The 19,716-nt window shown below is 46.9% G+C and overlaps 1 protein-coding gene across 4 annotated transcripts in view; it reads right to left on the bottom strand.

Moving 5' to 3' along the window:
- BAZ1B (bromodomain adjacent to zinc finger domain 1B) overlaps positions 1-10,864 on the bottom strand; it is a 44,779-nt gene extending 33,915 nt beyond the window's left edge. For 3 of the 4 annotated variants that reach the window (XM_059865884.1, XM_059865886.1, XM_059865883.1), the window contains exons 1-4: positions 10,638-10,864; positions 4,320-4,436; positions 2,125-2,269; positions 1,097-1,295 (exon numbers count right to left, since the gene is read on the bottom strand). In XM_059865884.1, coding sequence (XP_059721867.1) covers positions 1,097-1,295; positions 2,125-2,269; positions 4,320-4,436; positions 10,638-10,750 — 574 coding nt within the window. In that variant the 5' untranslated portion in view covers positions 10,751-10,864. The remainder of the gene's footprint in view (positions 1-1,096; positions 1,296-2,124; positions 2,270-4,319; positions 4,437-10,637) is intronic. The other variant, XM_059865885.1, reaches the window with a different exon arrangement.
- Between the last annotated feature and the right edge of the window lie 8,852 nt (positions 10,865-19,716).

Raw genomic sequence — 19,716 nt, 5'->3', positions numbered from 1 at the left:
GCCAGATTGTTTCTGAAACACCTTTTTTTGCTTCCTGATTATACAGAACACTGCAATGAAATCAGAACAGCTCATAACAGTACACATCAAAAAGAGCTGACAATTTTTAAGCTCAGGACTAGACCTTGGTACGACTTCTTTTGCACTCTTGACTGCTATTTTCTTACTGGGCTATTTTCAAAGTTTTCTCTTCCCCACATTGGAGTAGATTACACAATTTTCCTGAATGCTGGAGTCATTATTTACAAATGCCAACAGTTTATTCATTTATGAGACCTGAAAATAAATCTCTCCAGGTTAGAACTATGTTGTGGGATTGGGGTTGGTTTGCTTGAAAACACTTTTTGTAATCTGTTTTAAAGAATCTTATAATTCCATATTAAGAAGTTGCACAGGACAAAGGACAAACTCAATGTTTTTCTTCGGGTGGTTGGTTTTCTGTTGTTTTTTTTTTTGGTGGGTTTTTTTGTTTGTTCGGGTTTTTACAGAGTCAAGAAAAGCCTTGGACAGCACTAGCTATCTCTGCACCAAGGAAGAGCACATGAAAGAGGAACAAGGTTTTAAAGGATGCTTTACTTCAAACTGATAGGGAAAAAAAAATATTTAGTCTCAACTTATGAAAATTGGAAAGAGAATAAACTAAAAATTAATAAAACTCACTTAGTTTTTATAACAACCAGGGACAAAGAGAACTAGAGCTCGTCTCTGACTCCACAATAACACACTTTAGAACCAGGGAGATTTCCTCTGAGGATGAACACTGCAGCAGAACTTCATAATTCTGAACAAACCTTTGCTGTTCCCCTCATTTTTTTAAAAATAACACTTTAGACGTTTATACATTACATGCATTGCTTTTGGTATTACACCTTAGAATCACAGCACATTTTCTGCTTTAAATCAGGCAAAAGCAGCTGAAAGCCAACAGCACTGATGCCCCAAAAATTCACCGCTAACAAGGACCAACAAGGATTTTCACCCTATAACACTTGTTTGGACATGCACAGGCCAGCACCAAGATGTAAATTTGATCACTGAGCAAACTCCAACACTCACTGCCAGGTGCTATCTACTGCCATGCTGTCTCTCTACTTACTCATACTATCCCTCCTGCTGTCATCCTCCTTCAGCATCGCTTCCTTCTGGTTGTCCTGGGCTGCCTGGCCAGAGTTTTCCTTGTCACTGGATGGAGAATCACAAGCTCCGTCAGATTTTTTTTCTGAGGCCTCTTCGTCAACTTTCTCCAGGGGATGCATTTTCACAACTTTTACAGGCAACATTTTCTCCTTACCAACCTGCATAGAAATATTAGTGAAGACTGAACTTGAACAAGACAGGTGAGTTAACAGGCTTTAATACTATGAGGAAAGGAAAAATTGCAGCTAAGATGGCCTAAAAGCAAAACTCAAAACCCACAGTATTTTCCAATGCTGCTTTCTCAGCCTAAGGATACAGTATATGCACAAGGTGCAAGTGTGTTCTCAGCAACTCCAGTTTAGAGACTATGTCTTAAACTTTGTCTACATACAAGGTTAACTCGTTAACTCCTCCCCATTTTCAAAAAGTTGGAGTTTTCATTAACATTCCCAGTTTTGGAGGGAATTTTCAAATCTTTAGGGTCTTTTTAGAGATTTTTAAGCTTTGACTTCAGGCCCCATTTGTTTCAGACTACTGCTCCTTCTGGCAATGTGTCAAGTGAAAAGATAATGACAGATGATAATTTTTAATTTCTTCTAATTAAATAATATATTTATATATAAACAGATCATCACTTATTAAAGCAATATAAAAATTTTATCTGTTTCCCATGCACACACACATATATATGTTATTTTTCGCTTGCTATTATTCCAGGATCCTGGAATGGTTTCAGTTGGAGGGCCCCTAAAAACCACCCAATTCCAAATCCCTGACATGGACAGGGACACCTTTCACCAGAAGTATGGCTTACAGAACCATTTTCCATCCAAAAGCAGGTGCTGTCACTGGGATTCAATAGAGAATAAATTTTCACATCCTTCTAATAACTTGAGTGGCTAACATATTCTTCCTGTCTCCTATCTTTAGCTATCTGGAATTAGCCCTATGCAGAAGCACAGGATAAAACAGAAAACATATCCTTACCTCAAAGTCACACTCTTCACCCACTGCGAATTTCGTCATGATCTCCAACCAAGCTGCATCCACCAACTTTTCCAATGACACAGTGTTGTGGTGGACTATTTCCAGGACCAGTTTCTCATACCAGATAGGAAACTCTTCCTTTAAGCTGAGTAAGCACAGAAGTTTTCATTATTCAAGGGAATAAAAGCCCAAATGCAAAGTATCCTCATATTTCCCAATTCCAGGAATTCCTGTTAACAGCTACAATGAAGCAGATGCTCCATTAGCATGCAAACATCCAAGGGCTTTTTGCTCCCCTCCCATCCCTAGGTGTTAGTTGGCATGAAAACCCCAATTGTCCTGGTTCTTCCCAGAAGGAATACAGTAAACACTCAGGAAGAGCAGCAACATGAACCCTTTCATTATGGTTATTACTATTTCTCTATTAGATATTTAATACAGATCAAGATGATGCAATTATCCTGTGGCTTGTTATTTTAAAATGCTTATTTCCAGTAACATGATTCTGATAAAGATTTAGTATTTCCTTCTCCCCCAACAGGCTGCCAGTGCAGTAAAGACAGGGGCAGGTTTACACAATCATATTATCTTGCATGTTTCACATGTTTCAAACTTTTTCATTCAAAGAAACAAAAGGACTGTGACATTAACTTCCCTTCTTTCTCTTCTAAAATTTGACCTCAGGAACTTGGCAGGGCCACTAAGGCATATGTTGCACAAAGACTTCTGGCTAAGAAGTAAAGTCCGTTTCAAGTTACCATGAGGAGGAAAAAAATACTCCATTTTTCCAAAGCACTTTCATCTTCCCAGACTCCAGGATCCGTGGCTGAGAACCCTTCTCTATATGTGCTGTGTTACAACTGCCATAAGCAAATATATCCCTTTAGCAACCTGTCTAAATGAACTTTTTTATCCAGCTTAGTGTCAGGTATTAAAGCAGACAAACTACCTGGGAAGCTTTTCATCCCGTTTCAAAGAGACAAGACCAAAATCTCATTTCACAGAATCTTCCCACACCCCACCCCCCCACTCCATATTAGAGAGCTAAATTTGCTATTGAGAAATTTGAGAAATCTCCCGTTTCTATTTCACTGACATTTCTTAATGTTTCCAGAAGTGGTCAATCAATCCAATACGGACAACCAAAAGAAAGTAGCAGCAGACCACTGAGTTTTGACTCAGGATTTTAAGTTTATGGAGCTGCCTCTGCACTTCCCCTGCCCTCTCAAACAAGAACACTAGGGAGCAAAGCCTGAAGGCAGTAGTGTATCACCCCTCAAAGAAATTAGGACTACTAGCAAATGGGCTTCTTATCTGTTGGCTTTAAGATTGTGATTAACCACAAATGATGGTGGATTTCTCCTTAGGAGAAGGCTGCGAACTCTTTGCCAATGGATCAGAAACATGAAGAGAGGCAGCAGAAAATTCCACCTCTTAGGTGGTACCACTGACATTGTCCACAGTTTACACCCAGGGGAAAAAAAGTCACAGAAGTCCAAGTCATAAGTTAACAGAATGGAGAAATACATCACTTGTTTGGCATAATTCCTATGATTTGGTAATCACACAGTAAGTTATATGTGTTGGTTGAGACAAGGACTTGCACCTTTACAGAAAATACACTTTTATGACAAGGGCAATGCTGGATCTCATCCAAGGATTCCTGTGGGCTAGAGGAAAAAGTCAGGGCCACAGCAGTCCAGAGGAACACAATTTGCACAGAACAAGGACTCTCGTAGTTTCAAGTAGAGTAGATTCCCCAAAATCTCACTACAACTTTTTTTTTTTAATTAGTGCAACAACTCTAATGCAGATCTGGAGAAAGTAATTACAGGTGCAGACCTGGCTGATCTCAAACACTTCAACTGACTCCTTTTATTCTACTTTGACTGTACATTGTTCGAGATCTGTTATTTTGCCCTCTAAAGTACTCCAAGCACTCCAGGTGCTTTAAAATATGCCAAATGCCATATGCTGAACTATTTTGGTTCAAGTAATACCAAGATACAACACTAAATAAGTAAATTACCAAATTGTGTTAGTGATGGTTTAAAATTTGGACTTCATTTGCTTTTAACTCCAGAATCCTTAGTGCTCCTTACCTCACCTCACAAACTAGCCACACTTTCCCAAGCCCACTCTTACACCCCAACACCTAAAGACAGGCACAAACTCACATCTCCACCAGTACTTACAGCTCAGCAACCTCCTGCTCCTCCTCCCAAGCCTCTTTGTGTGTCAGCTGACTGCTTCCTGTGCTCTTGCACGTCCAGATCCGCTCGCTGTATCGCTCTAAACGTGCTTCGTACTCTCTGTAGGAGTGGCAGCTCAGGAAAACAGGATTTATGCAGTGGAAACCACAATCACCATAGCACAAAACAGTAAAATCTAATTAAACTCTTATGACTGGAGTGTACAAAGGCTAAGGAGAGCCTCACAGCCTGACTCTGTGAATACCATGAGGATGCTAAGCTAAATCAAATGTGCTGGTGCTTTCTGAGGCCAAAATGCCTATCCTGCTTATCCTGGCACAGAAGGTTCCACACCACCTCAGTGCATTGCACAAGGGGAAGACAGATGGCTGAAGGCTTCACAGCATTGTTAACTTACTTTTCAGCTTTTCCAGTCCGATACACTGGAAAACAGCACAATCAATGTCACAGGCACATGCAGGAAGTACAGCATGGACTGCTGCTAAATTCCTGGCAATAACTGTGGCACTGCTACTATTAATGCCTTATGGTGGTGTTACAAAATCCAGACGCAAATTACCAGGCCACCCATCACCACCAATCTTTTGACAAAAGAAAAAAACAACAACTAAACCATTTGAAACTGAAACCCCTAGAAAGGCCATTTTTTCCTTTGGTTTCCAACAATACCAGCCTTCTGCATTCCAACATGAGGAGCTCTCTCACCAACTACATCACCTCCTTCATGGAATCACAGAATCTCAGAATGGCTTGGGTCAGAAGGGACACCAAAGTTGATCTTGCTCTACCCTCCTGTCATGGGCAGGGAATAGACTAGGCTGCTTCAAGCCCTGTCCAACCTGGCCTTGAACACTTCCACAGCTTCTCTGGACAACCTATGCCAGGAGCTCACCATCCACACAGCAAAGAACTACTTCCTAATATCTAACCCAAACCTACCCAATTTAATTTGAAACCATTCCCACTTGTGACTTGTCCTGTCACTTTATGCTCTTGTAAAAAGTCCCAGTCTTTCTTGTTGGCTCACTTCAGGTGCTGACACTCCTGTGTCACAACCTGCCTCAAGGTTATGTTATTCCAGGTGGAATTACATGATTAAAGGGTGCCTGGGCAAGCCATCGGGGTGCACAAAGCAATAATTACTCTGCTGTGAGCATCTTTGGCTGCTCTCCCTGCTCCACCTGAGTCGTAATTAATAGTCAGGGTAAACAGAGAGCAGCTACTTCACACTCACTATGGACAGAAGATGCATAGGCACAATTACCAATGTGGTGTAAATCCACACCAATTGCCCTGTGATCAATGCCACATGCCTTCTAATGGGAAGTTATGAGGAGAAATTCTAAGAGAAGCAAGAAAAGCACCTTTTGCTTCTCCTGCATATGCCCTCCAGTTGCAAAGCCAGCATGAAGCATAAGACACACTGGGTACAGCCACAGCTCAGCCCACTGCTGCACCAGCACCGATTCACAGAGTCTTGTGGGAACAGCAGATTGCTCTATGCTCTTACACAGGTAGAGCCACCAGCCACAGCAAAGCACTCAGTGTGTCTCACACCTTTTGCCATTCAAGAACATTGTAGTGTGACCAACCTATTTCTTTTTTAAGATTCCTTTTAGGAATTACAACTCCAGCAAAGCAAATTTCCTTAAATGTTTCCTCACAGCCCCAAGGTAAAGCATAATAAGGTACAGCAGCTGCATTATGGGTGTTGATGTACAGGTAACTTGCAGACACAGCAATCTTGCCTCATAATCAATGCAAGGATATTAACCAGGAAGAGAGTCAACTCCAGAAGAGTCTGACACAGTACTCTCTTCTCCTGACGCATACTGCAAACTCCAACAGAAACCCCATGGTCTCCCAGCTTGTCCTGCTTGTGTAGTCTCCTGCTCCGCAGCAGAAGAAAAGAACTGACAAGTCATCACCCCACTATGATTCCAACCATCTGGTCCATTCTTACCCTCCTTGGGGTTTAAAATACACTAAATTTTTCACAGAAAAAGGAGGTTCTGTGGTTCAGGGGCAGGAAGTGTGATTATTGTCCTGGAGCAGAGGCAAGTAAAAAATCACAGCTGATCTGCAAAGCCTCACTGACCAGCCCAGGAGTGCCACTGCGATGCCTGCTGTAGTGATACTGAGCTAGGAGAGAAAAAAATACAATAAAAAATGAAATCAAACAAGAAACCAGGAATCCTCTTTGAATTTACAGCAACTTGGGACTGGAACAGGTTGCCCAGAGTAGCTATGGCTGCCCCATCCCTGGGGCCACGTTGGACAGGTCTTGGAGCAACCTGGTCTAGTGAAAGGTATCTCTGCCCACACCAGGGAGTAGAACAAGATGAACTTTAAGATCCCTTCCAACCCAAAAAATTCTGAGATTCTATGATTCAATAATGACTTTAATAATGACTAAGTTGCAATCATAATGCTATTTATTCCTGTGCCTTTCCCACTAAGAACAGACTTAAAACCAAATCCAATCATCACAGCAGACAGGAGCTTAAATGCAGGAGCAGCAGCCATCTTCAGTTTCAGCCAGCAATCCCTCTGCATTCTCCCCTTGGTTTCCTTCTCTGTATCTGGGGAATAACTGAATGACCCATTTTTTCCCTAACATAATTTCCCATATCATTAGGGAGATCCAAGAGACTTTTCTGTATGAATGCTCCACTCCTTGTACACACCTATGAGAACAGGCTTAACCTCACCATATCAGGCCTCACATTTCCCAGACAAGCCTGGAATTTAGAAGTCACAGACAGGGTCATTCCCTGTTCAGCTCAGATCTGCCTCTTCCACGCAATTTAATTCCACCTCCAGCTGGTCAGCTCATCTAACACTGACCCTGGGACACACTCCTTACCCAGGGCTCCAGACTTGTCCCACAGTGCTGACCCTGCCTTTGTGCTCTGCCAAGAGCTCCAGGTCAGGTCCTGCTTTGAATTCTTGGGGCCAGCACAAACCAAAATGCAGGAGGATGTTTCTGCAAAGTTTGCTGTAGGTCAAACTTTCCACTACATATACGCTGCTTGTCTTTTCCACTAAGACTGGAAACAAACCCAGGAAATTTCAGATTGTTCAGCAAGTCTGATCCAGGAGTGCAAGTCATCATGCCCCTGGCATACCATAATCAACCCACCTCGAGCCTCCACTGCCAAAAATTCCCAACACAGGAATAAATAAAAAAATCCTGGACACAAGCTACTTGTGAACACTGCCCAAAAAGCTACAAATAACATGTATATTGAATGAAACAGCTGACTATCCACTGTGTAGCTGTTAATATATCACATCTATTTGCATTCCACTGCAGATCACCCAATGCTGAAAGATGTTGAAATTAAAGTACAAACAGAGTTACAGTAGAAAAAAGGGACTTCTTTTTAAAGAAAGATGTTTAAAAGTAACCAAGCTAACCACTGCACAAAACAACAGCTGACAGAATAAAACATTTACTTTTTCCTCAGTTAGTAATTTCTGGGAGAGCACTAATATCAACTTCAAAAAAGTTGTACTCCATCTGAATTGTTTGCACTTAGACTAGCCAAGAAGGTAAACTTCCCAGAAATGTGGGTACATTTATAACGTGCTACTCCCTGGAGGCCAAGTTCTTCTTGCAATTGGAGAGCATGACACAGTGTCTTGGTGCTGCCACTTTCCAGGCAGAGTTTGTCTGACCAGTATCACATGTGAGGATGCGAGCAGCAGCCTCTAACTTGCCAAACCTGGCCCTACCCTTATTCTTCCCTGTGCTGATACCATACAGAAGTATGAACTAAAGAAAGACAGCAGGCTTTTATCCAGAGTGGAGACAATACAGCTTCCCAAAACCACGCACTGGAAGCTGGGGGAAAAGCTTTGGCTGAAACAGCCCAGGCCAGCTGAGCTCTCTGAATCCAGCATATCTCCTGATCCAGCGGCAGTTTTCCAAACCATGCTGCAGCAGACCCATATGCCCACAGCTGAGCTGACTTTTCACCAGGGTACAGACAGGGTATTTTGGGAGACTGCAAATACTCAGCACCCACTGCACTGGTGACAGCACCATACACATGCAAAGCATTTTCCTGACACTTCAGGTAGCTCAGAGCAGACCCCACTGAGCTCCTGCAGGGATGAGTCTATCCCTGGCTGCCCCATGATCTGCCATCCCCACACCCACACGATTAGCAGGACCTGCCATGAGGGGGAGCAGAACGAGGCTTAGCCAGGATGCAAAGGGCTCTACACAGCAGGACTTCTCTTAAAAGGTTTCTGCAGGATTTGGCAGTCAAAGGAAACCATGTAAAGCTACAAAGGAAAAAGAGGCCAAACAAACGCCTGAACTCCGCTGACCAGCTTATTCCATTCCCACTGCTACCAAACACTTCCATAACACACACTCCTCATGCACACCACCAGTCTCCATTTTTTGTGTGACCCAATCTGCTGCAGCTGCAAATCTTAACAACAACAAAAAAAAAGCTTTAAGAAATTTCAATGTCCTCCAAATGCCTCACTTGTAGTTGTGCAGTACAAGAACTTACACAGTCTTTAGGGGAAGAGTTGATCAATAATTTTCCAAGATAGAAAACAATCAGGAGAATACATTCTGTCAGGTCTTGGCATAAATAACACTGGGTGAAAACTCAGGTACCTCCTGGCACACTCTTAATAGGCTCTCCCATCTTCCAGAGCCACTCCTCTAGGATAAATGGAAGTGACCAAAAAAGCCCTCCAAGTCTTCCTTGGTAACATCTCCCTCCAGCTCACTGGCTCATTTGCAATTTTCTGTTCCACTTTTGGCCTAGCATATATTATACACCGTCAACAAGGCAAAGCAGAAACCCAACATTGCTTGGTTTCTCTTTTTAGCCTCATGATGACTGTCTGCCAAGATGAACTTTCTAGAACATGCTAGGCTGCCTCCCACAGCACCCCATGAAATACTTCCTCCAAGAAAAGAGCCTCTCCAGAACCTCAGTGCTTGCCTTGGTTTCTTCTTTCCTTCTAACCCTACAGCTAAATCCCTCCCCTCTCAGGATGAGAAACTATCTGTTTTCCTCCCTTAATTTTAATACCACTCAAGTGTTTGCAGAAACATGTCCTCCACCCACTTGCTAGATCCACAAGAGCCACCCAACAAAATGGTGCTCTGAGAAGGAGCCCCAGAACTCCCCTGTGCTATTCTGACAAGGCAGATGGCCCTTAAAGCCATGTCCTCTTCTATAAAAGTAGTATTTAGGCTTAAACTCGTCTTTTTGATCACTGATCACTCCTCACAGGGAAAAAGAAAGAACTGCCTGGTCAGGTGGATGACTGAGCTACTTTCAGTTTGCACACACCAAAAGAGCAGGTTGGTGTCACAGACTGCATATTTTAATTTGAAACACAGTTAAAAAGCAAGTCTCCCAACACTCCACCGAACTTGTTTTACTGGGCTGAGTGCATTAACAATGCCTACCCGCACTCAAGAGATACATTTCCTCTTCAAAGGCTACCTAATCCTTCCTAGAGGCTTCCTATGCCTGTTCTGCTCACTGCAGAAAGACACTCTTCAACACAGGGGCTATGGAAGTTCTGGAGCCCCTCTGTCGTCCACATTGCCAACACCTCCTTCCTATATCCATGCATTCCCTCTCACTTAGAGCCCTTCCTTAGTTCTCCACTCAGATCCTGATTTTCATAACACAAACACCAACACAGCCTTCTGAAGCATCAAGATTGCACATTACAGCGCCGAGGTCCTGCCCCTTCAGCCCTGCTGCAGACTTGGTCAGTAACTCTGCTGCCGCGCAGCTCTGTCAGTCACCAGCCTGGCATACGGCCACTTCCTGCGATCAAAGACTGTCAGACGCAGAGAAAATAAAAAATTAAAGAATTGGTTTTTATGCAAAAGCACCTCGGGAAGAGACAGGCTCAGAACGAAAGCCTGGGATGTACACAGCGAGAGCTCCTGCCGGTGTTTAATTGTCTAGAAATCAAGAAATGCGGAAGCCTCCGGTGCCAGTGTGGTCCTGACCCGCGGGACCCCAATGTCCGCACCCGATCAAGGAGTACATTAATTGCTCTCACAGCCCGCTTTGACGGCCCCCGGTCCCCGTTAGCTCCGCTCCCCACCCGCTCCAGCCCCGCGGAGTTGCTGTCCCACTTCCCCCACCCGCCTGGAACAGGCTCCGGAACTCCTCAGGGAACAACGACCCCGCCGAGCCCAGGGCAGTGCCCGCCGCGCTCTCCTCCCCACCCCACCACCGCTTTGTTCGGCTCCACGGCCCCGGGACCCGCCCTAGCCCCCCCGCGCCCCGGTGTAGCGGATACTCGCGGGTGCGGAAGGCCTCCTGCGTGTGGGGGATGACGAACAGTTCACCCGGCTCCCCCGGCGGCAATGGCTTAGCCAGCGGGAACGGCTTACGGCCGAGTAACGGCGCCATGGTGAGACCCGGAGGGGCCCGGGCGGGACGGTTGAAAAATGGCGGGAGATTCCGCTCCCCCTCACGGCGGGCGGCGGGACCGGCCCCGCGCGCGCGCCCCGACCCTGCCGCCCCGCCCCGCAGCACCCACCCCCCGCCCCGCGGCGCCGACAGCCTATTGGCTAGGCACGTACTCCGCCAGCTGCGGATTGGTCTTACAGCCGGTCGATCGTGCCGCTTTGCCCCGCCCCGCCGGCGCGGCGGGGGCGAGAGGTCGCGTTATGTAAGTGGCGCTGCAGCGCACGGCTCCATTTTGTAGCCCCCCGTTATCCGCCCTCCCCCTCTGCCGCTGGGGGACCAATCACAGGGCACTCCGCCCCCTCCAGCCCCATGGCCACCAATCAGAGCGCGTTCCGGATGCCGCCCCGCCTCGCGCCCATCCGGGTACCCCGGCGGGGCCGCGCGCTGGGCTTTGTCCTCCGTGTCTGGCGCGGGGCATTGTGGGGGTTTGTGTGGCGGGCGCAGACGCAGCCGCTCTCGTAGGAAGCCCCCGGCTGGGCCCGCCGGTGCGGCCTCTTAGCCTCCCCTCGGCTCCAGGTCTTTCCGCTCTGTGGGGAAGCGGAGCGGCGGCTCCGGCGGGGCGGGTGAGGTTGAAGAAGAGGCAGCAGCTGCGGCCTGGGGGATGTTGGGACAGTGGAGAGGGAGGCCCGGCCTCCCGTGGGTGCTGCTCCTGGGAATGGAGGAAAGACAAAATTTCGAGAATTGTGGGTTGGGTTTTGTGGGTTTGTGGTTTTATTTTTTCTTCATAGGAAATGTGTGGGGAGATTTTGTCGCATGAACATTTCCTGGGTATTGGAGGGGCAGCAGCTCCAGCACTGCCTGCCTAAAGCAGTCAAAGCAGAAGCTGCGATCTCATAGCTCTTTCCCAGGGATTGAAAAGCAGATTTGTGTTTAATGTGCAAATACATGCTAGGGATCCTGTGTTTGTGCTGTTCAGGGCACTGAGGACTAGGTCTGCTTTATACAACCCTGTTGTGGCTGCTTCAGGATGAGAAGCAGCAGCAGCCCTTGAAAACTGTTTAGAATCATAGAATCCCACAATGGCTTGAGTTGGAAGGGACCTTAAAGAACATCTTGTTTCAACCCCTGCCATGGGCAGGGATCCCTTCCACTAGACCAAGCTGCTCCAAGTCCTGTTCAACCTTACCTTGGACACTTCCAAAGATAGGGCAGCCACAGCGTTTCTGGGTAACTTGTGCCAGAGCCTCACCATTCTCACAGGGAAGAATTTTTTCTCAATACCCAATCTAATGCACTGTGTCAGGCAGATGGACACTCAGATTACCCCCTGCATGTAAATGGCTGTTTATTCTGGGTGATTTGCCCAAGGGGATGTATGAACTAGGAGCACTTCTGCTCTGGAGCAACAGAATTAATGGTGTCATTCATTTCCCTAGAAGACAGGAGAGTAACTGGATCTCACACAGTATTCGCCAGATTGTAGACATGTAATAATCAGATTATTACTAGTTTACTAGGTTGCTTTATAGGAATGAGGAGCCCATCATTTCTGCTGGCTAAGTATGAAAATCATTTAACTTCCCTAGGTGCACACTGATTTGATGTGTTGTGTAATTCTGGGGAGAAGTTTGGGGTGTGAGTATCCCTGGAACACTGTGCATAATGGAACACAGAGCACAGTGTCTGCTGGAATCAGAAATGCAATGTATTTTCCACAGCATTGTAAACAGGCAGGAAAGAAGGCTAATGCTGTAACATAAGTGTTCACTCTTACATTATTGTTGTTGGTACTAGTAGAATTCTGCAGTGGAACAGGTTCCCAGTGAAGTTATGCCCCATTCCTAGAAGTGTCAAAGGCTAAGCTGGACAGGGCTTTGAGCAACCTGGTCTAGTGAAAGGTGTCCCTGTCCATTATTTGGATGGAACAAGATGATCTTCAAGGTCCCTTCTAACCTATCCCATCCCATGAGTCTATGATTCTATTTAGTATGAGAACAGATATGTATTGCCATAAATCCATCAGTGAGTGTAAGAATGGTTGTTGAGGATTCCCATTACCCCTGTAAAGGGCTGTAAGAGTTGCTTGAAAGCACAGTCAGCTCACGGCCAGTGAAACAGGTTCTTGTGGGACTTTACGTGGAGCTTGGCTTCATTCCATGTTATTTTGTCAGAAACTAGAGTACCTGAGCTGAAATTCTACGTGGTATATGTCTGCCTCTCTAGGCTGCAGGGCAAAGTGGGGAGGAGAAGGAAAACGAGTGTTATGAACCGAGGGAGAATGGGGAGCAGATACAGACCTGTGGAGCAGTATAATGTGGGAAGAACATGCTTAGCTGAAAGGCAGTGTTGAATGAATATGGCCACTCTGTAGCTCTGACACTGTGGGGACACATCAGGGGTCTGACCCTGGGGAATGGCAGCATACAGGGAGGGGGGAAGCGGGCACAGGGCTAGTCCTTGGACAGGGAGCAGCCTCAGGGGAGCCGGAGGCAGGGCAGGGAGCTGAGGGAGGCAGAACCACAGCGAGGGATGGGAGGCTGAGGTGCCTTTCCCTGCACATCCACCATGAAGCCGTGTGCCTGTTCCTCCACAGCAAACCATTGGGATCTGAGGCATGGCAACCTTCCAGTGCTGATACAGGACTGGTCAAGGTCTGGTGTCCTCAGTCATTTTTCAGGCTGGGAAATTGTATGTAGTTCCTGGCACAGGTTAAACACGCACTGACCTGAGAGCTGTTCATTGACCCTGCAGCTGCTTGCTGAGGCACGCAAAGGTTGGGTTTCTCTTCATGGGCGGCACCTGCCCATCGCAGCAGGTTCTTAGCCTCAGGAGCTCTGAGTTACTCCAGGATGGTTTTCCAAGGCTGTTGTATACTGTCTCCCAGTGCCCAGGAGATGGCACTCCTGCATTTGGACAGTGTGTGCAGCTTTTCTCCAGACACACCAGAGGTTGCCTAAAGAGGAAAATCCCATCATCATCCCAACCTGTTTGGCTCTGCTAGGGAGGGAAGTGGCCACATTTGCAGGGTCTGGTGATCTGTCCTGTTCTGGGAGTTACCAAAACTGGGGTGGTGAGCTGTGAGAACAGTCTCTGCTGAGCAGGCAGGCATTCCTGGGTGTGAATTGATGGCAGAAACTCCAGCAGTGGGTTGGAGTCACTTCAGCAGTGGGTTGGAGTCACTGTGAAGTAGTTATCACCATAGAGGACATGGAGATGCGAGGTCCATGCAGCCGCAGCTCCTCCAGGTGTGAAGGCTTTAATCACAGCCAGATGAAAGCATCCTTATGAGGATGGAGCCCACTGTCATGAAGCCTTACCACTAGCTGCCTCTTCTCAGCCATGGCTGGTGCCTTTAGCATTCCAGCAGGGAGCACATGATGGAAATCACCATTGGACCCCCTGCTCCTCACAGCGCTTAACTGCTCTTGCCTTTCCCCTCAGTCCTCATCTTCCTTTGTCTTCACCAGCAGTGGACATACAGGAAGTAAAAGCATTTAGACTCACTTGAAATAACCTTCCACTCCTGTTAAATGCTGGTGGAACTAAGTGGATTTATCTGAATGAGTGCAGGAGGTGAAGCTGTGTCCCTGGGGATGTTGTCAGATTTTCCATCTTCAGAAACAAAAGCAGATATGCAAGTCTGGTACATGTGTGTTCAGAGAGCAATTTTGAGTTGGTGACCCAGAGGAGTGAGGAATTGGTGGGTGGTGGGAGAGGTGACACAGGGGTCTGTCCAGGCTGGCCATGCTGCTGGTCTGACTCTTGCCCTGGCTTGCCTGGCCTGAGGGCACCTGAGGAGGTACTGCATTGGTGCTGTTCCTAGGAGCTTCCAAACACACTTGGTGTTTGATCTGGTGGTTTGCAAAGCCCTTCTCTGGGTCATGGACTTTTCTCTGCACTGACACAGGAGGGAGTCAATGTACCTAATCTCTGGGCGCAGCATCCTGCTGATCTGTCAGCTCTTTTTTTGATCTGTGCTTGAAAACTGTTTCCTCTTGTGTTCCTACACCTTCAAGCAATTTCTCAGTTTCCCCATCCTTCCCATGGCAATCTGGACTTCGCAGTTACTGCTCCTCTGGGCTGGTGAACCAGCAGAAGCCAACTTTGCCCCAGGTGCTCCAAGGTCATTGATCCTAAATGTGATTTTGGCCATGTGGGTCTTAACATGCCTCTCCCCTCACCCCTGGTAGCTTCCAGGATCCAAAATCAGGGATTGCCCTCATCCCAGTGCCTGCTGGACTACTCAGTGCCAGCTGTCTGGACATTGTGCTGGCAAGGGCCTCCCTAAATAACACAGGACTTGGGAGCAGGACACAGCTGTGGCTGGGTAGCCAAGGCTGCCACCTTGCTGTCACCACTGATGCTTCCCAGAGGGGAGCTCCCACAGGGCTTTGCATTTGGAGCTGCAAGTAGCCTTGTGTCTTTCAGAGAAAAAGGAGAGAGCTGCTTAATCCTGGAGGAGCTGGAAGAGCCACAGAGAGGGGACATCAGGGAGGATTCAGTTAAAAATGGCCCAGATACATCAAACTATCTCCTGCAGGAAGCCATACCCCATTACTGCTTCTATGTGCAGGACAGCTTACAGTACTTATTCTATTACAAGCCTGGTGCTGCTCTGATACATTCCCAGGAGTCTGGTAAAATTTTTGACACTATTTTCCTTGACTCATTCCAGTCAGTCACTTCCGGTGGAACTGGCTGACTGCCTGCCTGATGCTGAGGTGACATTGCGTCCCTGACAGGCAGGCAACCCTGACAGGTTCCTGGTGGAGTGGGCACAGCAGCACCTGAGGAGCTCCCAGGGGTGGGAAAACAACAGGCTTCTAGGGAATGTCCCCAAACACTCCCAGCATCCCTGACCTTCTCCCAATCAGGCAGTGAGCACCGCCCAGCTCCTGGTTCATAGCACACACAACAGATGCAGATTCCATTGGACATCTGCAGATGCTCTTTCTCTTTGCTGCTGGTGATGACATCCCAGGTGTGTCTGAGTCAGCTCTCCTGCTCCACCCTGGAGTTAATCCAGGTGCTAGATATAATCTTGTTCCTTTCTAACTGTGAACATTTGAATTGGACCAAAGGCTCTGGCTTTACTCCATACCTGTGAGCCTGAAGCATGTTTTTGGGCTGGTGGTCTTGCTCAGGCAGTACATGGCCATCCCAAGTGCAAATATAAATCCTTATATATTTTTGGTCACAAAATCTTTCACTATCAGAGCCTGTCCTGGTTTAGGGCAAATTTGGGAGGAAACTTCCAAAGAGGTCCCTCTAGAAAGCATATTCAAATCGTCCCTCCCCCTACTCTTTTGAGAAAAGATTTCCTTGGAGAAAAGTAGAAAAAAACTGTTTCTTTAACAAGCATAGTATTCACAAGCATTAAAAAAAACAAAAAACAAAACAAAACAAAACAAAAAACCCCCAAAAAACCAGTAAAACCTCTTGCTGTTCTGAAGAGATGGCAAATTCAGAAAGTCCTTTTCGAGTGTAGCTTGGTTCACTCAGTCTCTTATCAGTCCCTCCTGCACTGGAAGGTGCCACATCCCGGCCCCAGTGGGCCACAGGTGTGAGCTCCTGGTGTTTTCCTGGGGTTTTAGTCCAGAGTAGTGCTGATCAGTTCCAAGAAAAAGAAAAGCCACAATCTGGGGAACTTCTCTGCCTTAGCTAGCTAAAAAAGAAGTAAAAGGAGAGCTCTCTCCCACTGCCTGTCCATGCTGCAGACAACGCAGTCGCAGTCGCTGAGAAGGAATGCAGTTTCTGAAAACAAACTGCTTCTTCCCCCCCCCCCCGCCACCCCCACTTCACTCTCTGAACCAGTCTTAAAGGTGCAGAACTTAATAACCAGCATAAACAGAACAGATGACTAGGGATGCAAGTATCATAAAGTCACCCTAGGACAACTCAGTAATGCCATCCTTGTTAGCACATTTTGGTAGCTCCTGGGTCAAGAGTTCTGGACTGGCACTGCAGCACAGGCAGCTGCACCAAAGTGTGCAATAGCCAAACCCTACTCAACAGCTCAGCTCCAATCCTCCCAAATTCCTGGTAGGAAACACCTGTTCACAGTTGTGTGTCTTCAAGGGGAAAACCCTGCCTTGGGTCAGTCACAGCCATGGGGCATTCTGCATGTGCAGGGAGCTCCTTTGTACCCATATGGGCAAAAAGTAGGGTGCTGTAGGCTTCTGAGCCTAGAGGTGGCCTTTGCATCTGACCAGACCACCTTCCCTTTGATACCCAAGGAACTGTTTGGGAAAGGGTCCTCTCCCCTCTCTTTGAAATTGCTCTGGCCTAAAACCAGCATTTTTTTTCAGGCTGGGGAATGGGCAGGGAAGCTCCTTCACATGCGCTGTGTTTCCGTGACTGGGGAATTGAGAGACACCCATCTAAGGGCCAAATCCCACAGGTCTCCCTGCAGCACTCAGTGCTGGCCAAGGGGAGGCAATGTCAAGCTGCTATTCCATCAGTTTTCCCTTTTGGGGGAAGCTTGGTGACCCCAGCTGAGGTACGTGGTGCCTCAATGTCCTGGTTTTGCATGGAAGACATTTATGGAAGTAATGCAAAGCTTTTAGCCACTAGAAACTTGTACACACCTCTGTGAAAAACATGTTAAAGATGAAAGAAACCTGGAAACTTCCTCTTTCTCTTCCAGCTGGCAAAGAGGTAACATGTCCCGGCCCTCTGTTTCGGCCAGGCCAGGTGGCCCCTGCCACGGGCTGGGCCCCTTCCCCCAGGGCACCTGCCAGCCCCCTCCCATCAGCTGCTGGGCAGGGGAGGGAGTGCCGTGAGCCAGGCTGGGCCAGGCCATGGCTTCAATTTGTAACATCATGATGCTAGCCCGGGGCCAAGCTGACTCTGCCAGTCCACAGAAGCAGCTGGGGCCAGGCCTGTTTGGCCAAGATTTTACCACTGTGGAAGTTCGCCTGCGACCACCAGGCAGGGGGAAGGAGGAGCCACCTCCGTCATCGTGCTGCTGCTGAGTTCTGGCCTGGCTGATTAGATGCTAGCCTCCCATCCCCCCCCCCACCCCAAACTGCAGTTTCTGCCATCTGTAGCACCCAGCCCAGCCAGGGTCAGGTGACCCTCTGCAGGCCCTGGGCAAGATGTTACTTTTCAGTGCTTCAATCCTCCCTTGAGTGAGAGAAAATAACAAAATGCAGGCAATTTAAAGGAGAAACATGAAGACATCGAGGTCAGTGGAGAAGTTAAGTCCCAGATGGGAGGGATGAGGAGATGTCTTAATCTTAGTGTTGAAATTCCCTTGTGAAGCTATGGAGAAAAGACTGTTTCTCTGTAGCACGTGAAACCATGGGGATATGAAGAGTTCAAATTGATATTGAGCAAAGGCCTCTATGCCAAAGTAAGCCGATGATAAAGCAGTTGTAATCTATGAGAAGTTTGAACAGGGAGAGAGAAGAGTGAAGACCCTGTGCCCCCAGGGAGAAAAGAAGAAGACCTCTGTTCCCAAAGATGAAGACGATTTTAGAGATAGATAATGAGAACCTTTGCCTTTGAACAGTTCATCTTTAAAAAAGTACCCCATAAGTTGACATGGCCCATAAGCACAGCTGTGGGAAAACTTTCTGGAAAATGGGAGGGATTTCATGATTGTAGATCATTTTCCCCCAGCGGCTGCTATTCATGGAAATTAAAAGCCATGAGAGAACTGTTTTCTTGTAGAGAAACCTCCATAACATTAACAAGAGGGACTTCTCTCCCTAAGTGAACTGAAAAAAAGACTATTTTAGAGGTGGTAAACTGACTGAAATTTTAGATTTTGTTTCTTTACATTGTCAGTGGGAAAGAAAAAGTTGTGGGGGAAGGAGACGTGTCCTGAAGGTTTGTTCTGATTCTTACTACTCTTTCTTTTCGTTACTGTTAATAAACTTTTCTTTATACCTTTTTAAAGTTTTGTCCCTGCTTTGCCTTTCTCCTAATCCTACCTCACAGCAGGAAGTAAGTGTATTGGTGATTGGCCAGCACTGAACCCACCACATGCATTGGTGCATTGACTGGGAAATCTCAAAACTGGTGAAATCTCAAATTGGCGAACCAAAACCACTACACTCCTCCTGGTGTGGTGTCCATGTTGCTGCTGAAAAATTGCTTCAGATTCCCCAGGAACCAGAGCATCTCCTAGGCCACTCATGACTTATCATGACCATGGTAGGACCATGGGGGTGGACCACAGCACTGTTGAATTTCTCCTGAGGAAAGTTTAGAGAGGACCTGCAGGCTCTTCCCTGTGGTGTGGGAAACTGGAAAGGGCAGTAATTGCTGCTATTGTGGCTGTCTGAGACCTGCCAAGCCTGTAGCCACAGACAAATTATTAGGATGGGGTAGGAAGAAAAGTCACCTGGGACATGGGACAAGTAGCCTTGACCTCAAAATACTTCCAAGCTATCGGCACAGGGAAGAGGATGCTCTTGTCGAGTGTTGCAGCGCTGCAAAGCAAATGCCATTCTGCTGAGCTGATGAGTCCTGGCATCTGCGTTGTGGGGCTGCACTCACCATGAGTGCATATGAAAAACTCACTGGCCTGACAGTAAAAAGGGTGTCACAAGTGCCTATTTGTAGATGTCTCCAGGATGATGGGAGCACATCTGTATCATCTTGTTTTTTCCATTCTTGAGTTTGGAATAAGGATTCATCTGGAGAACTGATTTTAGTGGCAAACTCAAATGTCCTTGTGTTTCATCGTTGTGTCTCTGCAGTGACCTTGTGCTTTCTGTGGCAAGGGGTGACATCACAAACATGGCCAGGTGCAGGTCAAGAACAATGATGTGCAGATGTTGACAACGCCAGGAAGATAAGTAACAAAGCCCATCACAGTGCTTACATATGGATATAAGAGAGAAAAAATGATAGAGTTAGAGAACTCTGCTAACGTTTTAAACTCCTTTAAAACCCTCCTTGAACTGCTCTTGTCACATTCAATCTGGTGTTGACTCTGCCTTTCTAAAGCCATATTC

This window comes from Haemorhous mexicanus, chromosome 22, assembly GCF_027477595.1.
Source record: "Haemorhous mexicanus isolate bHaeMex1 chromosome 22, bHaeMex1.pri, whole genome shotgun sequence".
In the NCBI taxonomy this organism is placed as follows: Eukaryota; Metazoa; Chordata; class Aves; order Passeriformes; family Fringillidae; genus Haemorhous; species Haemorhous mexicanus.
Note: the sequence above shows the minus strand (reverse complement) of the source record. Positions and strands in the feature narration are given on the sequence as shown.